Source organism: Notamacropus eugenii, chromosome 5 (genome assembly GCF_028372415.1).
Source record: "Notamacropus eugenii isolate mMacEug1 chromosome 5, mMacEug1.pri_v2, whole genome shotgun sequence".
NCBI classification, from domain to species: domain Eukaryota; kingdom Metazoa; phylum Chordata; class Mammalia; order Diprotodontia; family Macropodidae; genus Notamacropus; species Notamacropus eugenii.
In genome coordinates, this window is record NC_092876.1 from 341,923,121 (window position 1) to 341,934,887 (window position 11,767).

Consider the following 11,767-nt stretch of genomic DNA (forward strand, 5'->3'; position numbering starts at 1 on the left):
ATAAAAATACACAAAAACAGTTTCTGCCTTCAAGGAGCTTAAAATCCAATGGGAGAAGATAATAGAAGAAGGAAGGTCAAAAGGGCTTGGGGAGATGATAGAAAAGTAAAAGAAGACCCAACATAGTGCAGGTAGGTGAGCAATGAGGAGTAGTCTGAGTTGAGCTCTCACTTTAGTTTGAGATTCAGAGTTCATGCCACCCCCTCTAGAGAGCCAGAGTATAGTAATGAGGTGGAGTACCAAGGATGATGAGGTCTTACAGAAGGATGAGGTTATCCCAGTAATAAGCTTCCATGGGCATGGTGGAGAAGACAGTCAAAGAAGACCCAAAGTAGTACAGCCATGTTAAAATGGATGATTGTGGTGTCTCTATCCATTGAGTTAGTCAAATCACAAATCTGGGGCAGAGACTACAGCTGAAAAACAAAGAGTTTGGACCAAAAATGAACAAGAATCAAACACACAGCACTTTCAGCTGTCCTAAGGAAGTGTACATAAATCTACACACACACACACACACACACATACATCATCATCATCATCATCATCATCATCATCATCATCATCATCATCATCATCATCATCATCATTTTTACTTTTGCTTTCAATACCTTTTCCCTGATGATATATGACTGAATAATAGAACACAGTATATCCAAACAATCAAAATTATAGGTGACCCAAAAGGCAGTGAGTGAGACACATCATGGGTGTAAAGAAGGACATATGGTGGGGATAAAGAACATATATCACATGGTCAACAATGAGGAGGATACGAACAAGAATTGAAAAGAATGAGTAGGTCTGGATGAGTTATGATCTGCAACATAGAGAGGTGTGATCAAAGACTTAGAGATTTAGAACTAGGAGGGACCTTCAAGGTGATTCAGTCCCCTCATCTTATATGAAAAAATGGGAGCGCAGGGAAGGTAGGGAGCTGTCTGAGGATCATAGATGGCAAATTTCTGCATCAGGATTTGAATCCAGGGCTATCTTGCCTCTGTTTTTATCCACTACACCTCTGCACATCTCCAAAATATCTTCAAACCTAGGAAGTATGAATAATTGCTAGGTTGTATCCAAAATACACAATAATACAAATGTAAAGGGGACTTAACTTCAGAGATAGATCAAAGGACTTCTGTTAGGTATATTTTATTTGTGTCCACTTCACATGAATTGCCACTTCTCTTTTAAGTATGTGAATTTGCAAAGCTGATCTTTTGAAAAAAATGATTTTGATTTGATGTGATCCAATAAAAACTCTGAAGCAAAGCTTTCATTCACCACTATAGGCTGTTTCTGAAACCTCAACAGAAAAGAAGACTGCGTCTTTTCATTTTGACAGTATGGTACTGCCCCATGTATCCAATCTGTTGCCAAGTCATGTTTCTGTCTTCACACCATCTCTCATCTATGTCCCCTTCCCTTCACTCACACAGCCAATCCACTGGTTCAGGTCTTCATCACTTCACTCCTGGATAGTTGTAGTAGCCTTCTCATCTCCCTACCTAAAGTCTCTCCTCACTTCAGTCCATTCTCCACTCAGCCATCAAAGGAATTTTCATAAAACTTAGGGCCAACAATGTCACTCAAAGATCTGTGATTCCTTGTTTTCCCTAGAATCAAATACAAAATGCTTTGGTTGCACTGAAAGTCCCTTACAACCTAGCCTTTCCCTGTCTTTGTAGTCTTCTCAGTTTACTTACATACACTTACCAGTCCAGCTCCACCAGATTCCTTGCTGTTCCTCACACACTGTACTCCATGTCCCAGTTCTGGGTCTTTGCACTAACTATCCCCCATGCCTCAAATGCTCTCACTCCTTCCCTCTGCTAACTGGCTTCTCAAATCTCCTTCAAAGCTCAGCAATTTCCCACATTCTGTAGGAAGTGCTCCCTACTGCTATGGTCTCCCATCTGAGATTACCTTCCATTGATTCAATATATATCTTGTAAATTGCTATTGACATGACATCTTGTCTATCAGAATGTGAGCTCCTCAAAGATAGGGATCATGTTTCTGCCTCTCTCTATATATCTCCACTTAGTACAGTGTTCGCACAGAATAAGCACTTAATAAATGCCTGTCACTTGATAGGCTGTTGACCATTGGCATTGGGGTTGACTAGAAATTTATTCCCTCTCTATGCTGACTTTAATTACATGGTTGTAGTCATTGCCTATACAAAAGTTTTGGCTTTTAATAAAATCACTTCTAGGCATGTTAAAAAATGGTGTTAGTTTGTATGAGGAAGACTGAATTCAACTTAACAAATATTTATTAGGTAACTGTTTTGTGTAAATTCTTAGAGCAGGAGAATGGAATGATTAAATGAGACAACAATCCAAACTTTAGGGTGTTTAGTAAAGAGATGTGTTACATAGACATATGAGTAATTTAAAATGAATGATAAAATGTGATGAATACAAAGAGAACATCCCAACAAAATGAAGTGAGATTTTATTCCTTTGATCGTATGTCCAGACATCATCATAACTGATATAATAATATATATTTCATAATCTTAACTTTGTAAAAATATTGCCTTCATTTTCACAGCTGCAGCGTGGGGAAAAGGAACTTATTTTGCTGTCAGTGCCCAATATTCAGCTAAAGATATGCACTCCAAGCCAGATATCAATGGGAAGAAGTATATGTATTATGTGCGAGTACTTACTGGTGATTACATTCGTGGAGATAGATCACTCATTGTCCCTCCAGCAAAGACAGAGCAAGGTGCTATTGTTCTATATGACAGTGTCACTAATAGTGAGAAAAATCCAAATATATTTGTCATATTTTCTGATAATCAGGCTTATCCAGAATATCTCATTACTTTCAAGAAAGAACAATTTGATTTCCCATGCAAGGAGTATTATGAAAACCCTTATTTGTAGCATAATTTAGCATTCAGTACATTTTTGTAGATCACAATTTTCATTCCTGTTGCTGCAATTATACTTTCTGCATTATCACACCAGTGTGATTTTAAATTTATGCTTCTTGTGGTCATTCCCAAATTGATAAATGATCAAAGGATATGAACTGGCAGTTTTCAGATGAAGATCAAAGCTATCTGTAGTTTTATAAAAAAAATTCTCAAAATCATTAATGATAAGAGAAATGCAATTTGAAACAACTCTAAGGTACCACCTTACAACCATCACAATTTGGCTAATATGGCAGAAAAGGAAAAGGATAAATGTTCAAGGTGAAGTGGGACAAATTGGCACCCTAATGCATTATTAGCGCAGTTGTGAAGTGATCCAACTGTTCTGGAGAGCAATCTGGAACTGTACTCAAAGGGCTATAAAACTGTGCTTACCCTTTATTTCCAGCAATAGCACTACTAAGTTTGTATCCCAAAAGGATTTTTTTAAAAGGGGGAAGTATCTATTTATACAAAAATATTTATAGTAGCTCTTTGTGTGGTAGCAAAGAATTAGAAACTGCAGGGATTCCCAGTAAGTGGAAAATTGCTAAACAAGTCATGGCATACGATTGTAATGGAATACTATTGTGATATTAGAAATGATGAGCAGACTAATTTTACAAAGATCTAAAGAACCTTAGATGAACTGATGCAGAGTGAAGTGAGCATAACCAGAACATGGTACACAGTGACAATAATATTTTATGATGAACAATGTGAATGACCTAGCTCTTCTCTGATCCAAGACAATCCTAAAGGAGTCATGATGATGAATGCTATCCACATTCAGAGAAAGAACTGATGGAAACTGAATGCATATTGAAGCATATTATTTTCACTTTGTTTATTCTATGTTTTTTTCTTTTAGTCTTCTTCTTCTTTTACAACATGACTAATACGGAAATATGGTTTACGTGATTGTACATATATATATATATATATATCTTTTAGCAAATTGCTTACTCCTTTATGGACAGGGAAGGTAAAGGTGGGATGGAGAAAATTTGGAACTGTAAATTTGAAGAAATTGAATGATAAAAATTGTCTTTATGGGTAACTGGAAAAGATTAACTTTTATATGTGTATGTGTTTACTTTTTGGTAATAAACAAAAGGCAGGAGACATTAGATATTACTTCCTGTATATTTTCTTATGTCAGAGTATTTATCCTTGCTGTTGAAATAAATCCTTTGCCACTACATTGCTGTTGAGATATGCTTCTTGTGAAACAGTCAATTGCTATAGTCATAGGATGTTAACCACTATAGGTAGAATGATGGGTGAAGAAAGAGAAGAGGGTAGGTATAGGTGGTGGAGTAATGTAAGAATTACCTCTCCAGGAACACACTGAGACCAAATTGGGATGTGAAGAGTACCTCTTTTTAAGGAGGTGTAGAACAACTGGAAACATAGAAGAATTAGAAATTTTGACTGTCCTGAGAAACAAAACTTGGCACCCCAGGCAAAATGAATGAATTACAGACACTTAGATCTGGAAGGAGGCACAGAGGTCATCTAGATCTGTTGGTGCAATCTCCACTGTAGTATGCCATATTCATGGACATCCAGACTCTTGTAGAGATCTCACTAAAAACAGCAGGTAGTATTCATATAGCACTCTAAGGTTTGCAAAGCACTTTAAAGATTTTATCTCATTTGATAATCACAACCCTGGGAGGTAGGTGCTATTTCCCCATTTTATAGAGGAAGAAATTGAGGCTCAAAGAAATTAGGTGACTTGACAAAGCATACACAGTCAATAAATGTCCAAGGCAGGATTTGAATCCAAGTCCAGTAGTTTTTCCACACAACTTTGCTGCCTTCCAACTACTTCACAATGGCATCGCCTATGATGGGACAATGATCAGAGCTCTTTCCTAATAATGAACCTAAATCTAACCCTCTCCTACATTATTGCTAACTTTTTTCTCAGCTCTTTAAATGCTTGAAGACCACTACCATTGACCCTGTCATATCTGCTTATGATAGACTGTAGACACATTTAACATATGTACCCGTGTATGATAGCTATAGACACATTTAACATATGTAAGTATAAGATTTAGAGAAAGGATAAATCTGCATTTGGCAGTGGAAGTCCCTCACCAATAGATCCCTATTCTATTGAAATCATAGACTGAGTCAAAGTGAAATATTAAAATTATACTATTGAACAATATGTCATGGACTACCTTGCTGCTGACTCTGAGTCCACTTAGGACAAAAGAGTATGTCTTCATTTTCCTGGCTAACTTCTATGGATTCAGAGGCAATGTAAGCAGTTGGAGTATAATCCAGGATCTTCACTTGGGCATATCTAGGAGTTCTAGCCATAGTTCACTTTTAATTTTAATTTTTGTTCTTAACATTTTCTCCATCACTTTATAAAGTCTAGAAAATCAACAAAACAAATCAAGCCCCAATATGTAACATTTACCAATTTCTAAGGTATCCATTGTTCACACTATAAAATTAACAACCAGATTTCCTAAGCTGGTTCAAGCTGGTTGTAGCAAATCCCTACTATATTCTTCTAATCTTACTCAGCCCTCAAGTCATGTCACTATAAAGTGTGGAAAGAGAGAAGAATCTATCTAAATCTGTTAAATGTAAGTGTTCATTTCCAGGTCAATTTAGAGAATGGCAATGGAGAAGATGGAGTTAGGTAGGGGAAGGGTTACTACTTCCAGATCTCAAACTATACTACAAAGCTGCAATCATGAAAACAATTTGGTAATAGATAAGAAATAGAGAGATTGATCAGTGAGTCAGACTGGCTACATAATATATATAAAAAAATGACTGCAGTAGATGTGATAAACACAAACATCCTGTTACTGGAGTAAGAATAGTAAGAATTCATTATTCCACAAAAACTGTTGGGAAACCTGGAAAGCAGACAGTAAACCTGGCAGAAACTGGTATAGAGAAACTTCTCATATAATATATCAAAAAAGCTCAAAATGAGTACATGATTGAGATATAAAGAGTAACATCATAAGTATTTTAGTGGAGCATGAAAGAAATTACCTCTCACATCTATGGAGAAGTTAAGAGTGCATGACAAAATGAGATAAAGAGGGTCAGAGGAGACAAAATGGACCATTTTGATTACAGTAAATTTGATTACAATAAGCAAATTTAGCCAAAAGTAGAAGAAAAGCAGGAAACAAGGAAAATCTTCACAGTAAGTTTCTCTCATAAAGGTCTCATTTCTAAAATTTTTGGGGAAAGGAGTACAAGAGAAAGAGGTACTTCAAATAACGTGAATAGATAATATTAAGAGGAAGAAGTCTAATATCAGTAGTCATTTAAAATACTCTAATACTAAATACTATAATAATCTAAATAAATAATAATTACAGAAATTAATACAATTCTGAGGAACTACCTGACACCTATCTGATTAGCTAACATGACAGGAAAATGACAAATGCTGGAAGAAAAGTTGAAAAGTAAGTACACTACTACACTTTTGGCATATTTGTGAACTGGGTGAACCATTCTGGAGGACACTTTGGAACTATACTTTCAGGGCTATTAAGAATGTACATACCCTTTAACCAGCAATGCCATTGCTAAGTCTGGATCACAAAGAGAACAACAAAGGCAAATGTGTTGTTTGTGTACATCTGTATGAATGTATGTGGGTGTATGTGAACACACACATGTGTATATACATATATATGCACACACACACACACACATATATATACATGTATTTGTACAAACATACATATAGATAGATACATGAAATCTCTTTTATGGTGGCAATGAATTGTAAGTTGAGGAGATGCCCAATAATTGAGCAATGTCTAAACAAGTTATGATATAAGAATGTGATAAGATACAATTTGTTGGAAATGATGAAAGGAATGGTTTCAGAAAAACCTAGGAAAATTTGTGTGAACTGATGCAACATAAAATTACCAGAATGAACACAAAAAACTATATATAATGGCAATATTGTAAAAATAATCAATTTTGAAAGACTTTGTAAACTCTTATCTTTACAATAACCAATCAGAGTTCCAAAAGACTCAAAATAAAACATGCGATCCATTTCCAGATAGAGAGCTGATGGACTCAGATAAAAAAATTAAAGCATATTTTTTTTTCTTTCTACCTTTCTTCTTTGACTTGCCTAATGCAAGAATTTATCTTATATGAATATACATATTTTAATCAAATTTTTTGGTTTTCTTGACTTCTCAAAGAGTAGAGGAACAGAGAGGAGATATAATTCATAACCGAAAGTAAAATTGATTAAAAAAACAGAGAAAAATGGGATGCCATTGACAGTCTTTAGGGATAGTGTATACAGTTCTAGACTACCCAGTGGGGGAACAGTAGTGATTTGTCTTTGCAGTTGGTTTCACTGGATTGACATTGTAAAGATTTACTTTACCTCCATCAGGTCTACATGTTCTTAGATCCTGGAAAACAGAATTACATGAGATTTTAGAGATCATCTACCCTAGTCTCCTTACAACTAGGGGAAAATTTCTGGGCTGCTTACAGTAACCCAACCCCTTTGTCATTTATGTTTGTTTCTATAAGGAAATATGTACTCAGGACTTGGTAAAGGGATAGAGACTAAATTGGTGATTTCTTCAAAAGAGGTAACTCCTAAATGAAGAAACCCTCCACCAATGCAGGTTGGCATCTTCTCAACAATTTATAGTCCTAAAGAGTGATCTAGAGCACTGATGTGTCTAGAGTCACAGTCAGTATGTTGCAAAGATGAGTCTTGAAACCATGTCTTCTTTATTCTAAGCTGGCTCAAAATCCACTCTGAGACATATTTGTTGTTGTTTTTTAATGCACTACAGTACTACTTCTTGAAAAATTTCAAATTTGTATTTTGACTCAACATTGACTTGGTATTTTGAGGGATATGTGGGCATTTGACAGTACCAGAAAACTAATAAAATGTGAGAAGGGCATTAATACTTTAGGAAATGGTACTATGCATATACTATACTATGTACTGTATGTACCATATGTACCATATGTACTATATATATCTATACATATAGACATATATATATATATAGATATATATAATCACCACAAAAAAGGTAAAAATTCAACAGAAATGAAGATCAGAGAAATGTAGATTTAGAGTTAATGGGACTTGGAAGGGAACCAATTCCCTCACTTTACAGATGTGTGAGACTTACCCAGGTTAACACTGACCTGACAATGACAGACCTAAGGTACAATTTGGGACTATGGAATAAGTGCCTTTTGTCTTGAAGGATTTGAAGCAGTCTAAAAGCACTTCTAGGTAGCTCTTTCAATCAGCTTCTTCTTCTGCTCACGTACTGCACTTATAATCTTCAGCCAAGGCTCTACATTCAGCATCACCTTCAAACACTAAGATGTTTTAATTTACCATTGTGATTAGTTTCTCTCTTGAAGAGAAAGGTTATAAGGATACTTTAGCCCTCTTGACCAATGACTATGAAATCCTTGTCCTTCATGAGACAACTGTTGCCCACACAGAACAATGCAGAGCCACAATTAAGATGACTCAAAGTTACAGCGGCCTTCTCTCAGATACTTCCAAATGGTCCAGATTTCAAGAAAGCAATTGTATCTTTCATGCATGTAAAATAATACAGCACACAAATACGCCATCCTTTATGATTCCCCCAAAGTTAGCTCAGACTCAAGTTAATTTGGGGGTCAGAATCCTCTCCAAACCATAGCTTCCAAGTCTGTACTAATGCATCTTTTCCTAGTCACTTGGTTCAAAGCAAAGATATTTAGTAAAAGAGGCAGAAGGAAATGGAGGGAATGGAATCAGCAACTATATAGCACCTATTATGTACCAGATCTCACACAAAGTATTTTAAAAACATCTCATTTTACCCTCACAACAACCCTGGGAAGTAGGTTCTATTATTATCCTTTGATCCTGTAATAACACTTCTAGGATTGTATACCAAATAGATAATACAAATGGGAAAAGGACCCACATGTACAAACATATTTATTACAGCTCTTTCTGTGGTCACAAGGAAATGGAAAGTGAGGGAATGCCCATCAGTTGAGGAATGGCTCAACAAGTTGGGTATATGAACATAATGTAACACTATTGTGCTATAAAAATGATGAGTAGGCAGACTTCAGAAAAACCTGGAAAGACTTACATGAACTGATGCTGAGTGAGGGTAGCAGAACCAAGAGAACTTTGTACACAGTTATAGTCACATTGTACAATGACTGACTTTGATATATTATGGAATTGAAGGGTCTGGAATATGTTATTCCAGAGGTCAAAGGAACTAGGATTAAACCAAGAATCACTTACTCAGCAAAACTGAGTATAAAACTTCAGGGGGAAAAATGGAACTTCCATGAAATAGAGGATTTCCAAGCATTCTTGTTGAAAAGACCAGACATGAATAGAAAATTTGACTTTCAAATATAAGAATCAAGAGAATCATGAAAACGTAAACAGGAATGAGAAACCATAAGGGGCTTATTAAAGTTGAACACTTTATATTCTTGCATGGAAAGATGATATTTGTAGCTCATGAGATCTTTCTCAGTATTAGGATAGTTGGAGGGAGTGTGTGTGTGTGTATATGTGTGTGCATGTGTGTGTGCATGTGTTCGTGTGTGTGTGTGTGTGTGTGTGTGTGTGTGTGTGTGTGTAAGGAGAGAGAGACAGAGAGAGACACTGAGACAGAGACAGAGAGAGACAGAGAGAAACAGAGACTGAGACAGAGAGACAGACGGCACAGGGTGAGCTAAATATGAAGGAATGATATCTAAAAAATAGAATTAAGTGTTGAGAGAAATGTACTAGGAGAAAGGGAAAGGGAGAGGAAGAATGTAGTAAATCATCTCACATAAAAGAGGCAAGAAAGAGCTTTAACAATGGAGGGGAAGAAGAGGAAGGTGAGAGAGAATAAGTGAGTCTCACTAAGTGAGGAAAAGGGAGAGGGAATGAATCACAAGACCTAGGGAAAAAAATAAAGAACTAAAATCTTAAGGGGGAAGCTGACATTCCTTCTTAGATAACTGGGAAATAAGTGAACAAACTTTGGATTATTAAGGTAACGTATTACAAAGGCACAAAAAAGTATCTTTTAATATTAATGAATATTAGTTTGAGTATAGTCATACCTAGGAGAAATAGCTGGTGTGAAAATTTTTTTTCTTATTAATCAATATCTTGGAAACTCAGATTGTCACTCAGCCCACTTCTTCCAAAGCTGAGTCTTTTCTTCAGAAGGACATTACTGATAATGAGTTTGCTTTGAGCCTGGTAATCCTGGTCAAACCCCAACCCAAGCTCAGACATAATTTAATCAAGGGTACCTGAAGCTCCATTGTGTTATGCTCAGGTTTAGGTGGAGACTGATTCTTTTGTCTAGATAGCTCAAAGCAGAGGAACTTCAGAAATCAGAACAATGAAATAAAAGGACAGAGCAAACATCTGCATGTAAGATCTGAACAATTTATTATCCTCATGGTGATAAGATTTAAAAATTTAGGGAAAAAAACCATATTGTAATTCATCCATATAGAGGATGGTGATTAGTGATGATTGTTTCCTTTCTATTCATTTTGAGAACTGGATAACTAAATGTAAACAGTAGCCCTTGATCTTGGTCATGAATGAAAATAATTACATTTAAAGATTCTGGAAAATAATTTTCAAATTAATTTTTTTTTCAGTTAACAAAAATTGACATTTTCTCCTCACACCTATTCCTTCAAATCCATGGTGGGTGGGGGAGAGACCCCTTGTAATAAATATGCATAATCAAACCCCCCAAAAAGATCATGCACTGACTGAACCTCATTTACGTTCTGAGTCCACCACTACTCTGATCAGAGGTTCTTAAATGTTTTTATGTCTTTGTCAGAGTTTTCAGTCTTTCCAAGCTATTTGTTTTTACAATGCTGTTATTGTCCAAAGTGCTCACTACATTTGTCTTCATTTCATATAAGTCTTCTCAATGCTGGGAGATTTAGAAGATGGCCCCTTCCATGGTAGCTTGTCTAAATTTATGTAACTAAGACCTTGGATCCATATGTGAGAGTTTTTTTGTGATAATAATGAAGTCTAGCTACTTTCTCCAGTCCCAATATCCCAAGTTCCTCATATGCCTCACTAGAACAGCAGGCATGTATATGAACTCATGCCTCACTAAAAGAACAAGTGTGTCAGTATTATCCCTTAAGACCACAAGAGGCAGCCCAGCCATCTAGTCTTATATAAGACCACAACAGCCAAGCAATCAGAAGGCAGAACCAACAGGATGCTGATCAGGATGTTTGACTATGAAATCACAGAAGAAACTTTCCCTAAATGGAAACCTGCACAATACTAACAAAGTACTGTCCTTTTGGGAACTTATGACATAGAAAATTTATAATAATATTATTATCCTACATTAATGCTCCCACACAAGTGGGCTTTTCTGTATGCATTGTGGGTAGCCATATGTGTAGTTCCACCAAGACTAAGACCCATCCCCAGATTATTAAATCCCTTCTTTATTTTAATATTCATATACTCTTTAATGTAATCAGTATCATTTACTCTATAAATAAATATTTGCTCTGTAAATATCTTACTTTGCCAGTTGTTGGTTCCTTCTGGGAGCCTAACCCACTCTGAGAGTGTAATCCTCAATAAATGCCTTTGCTTGGGTTGGAGATGGTCTGAATCTGTGAATTCTTTCAAGATGACCCTGCAACACAACTTGACATCACAACAACAGTAAGACACTTGTCAATCTCCTATGGCATCCATGTTGTTAGATAGCTTAAGAAAGGTTTCCTTTTGTTCTTTTAATGATTGTTGTT

General features: G+C 36.0%; 1 protein-coding gene across 1 annotated transcript in view; it reads left to right on the forward strand.

Moving 5' to 3' along the window:
* LOC140506520 (protein mono-ADP-ribosyltransferase PARP14-like) overlaps positions 1 to 4,134 on the forward strand; it is a 62,412-nt gene extending 58,278 nt beyond the window's left edge. The window contains exon 17 of the mRNA XM_072613793.1: positions 2,563 to 4,134. Coding sequence (XP_072469894.1) covers positions 2,563 to 2,900 — 338 coding nt within the window. The 3' untranslated portion in view covers positions 2,901 to 4,134. The remainder of the gene's footprint in view (positions 1 to 2,562) is intronic.
* The last annotated feature ends 7,633 nt before the right edge of the window (positions 4,135 to 11,767 follow it).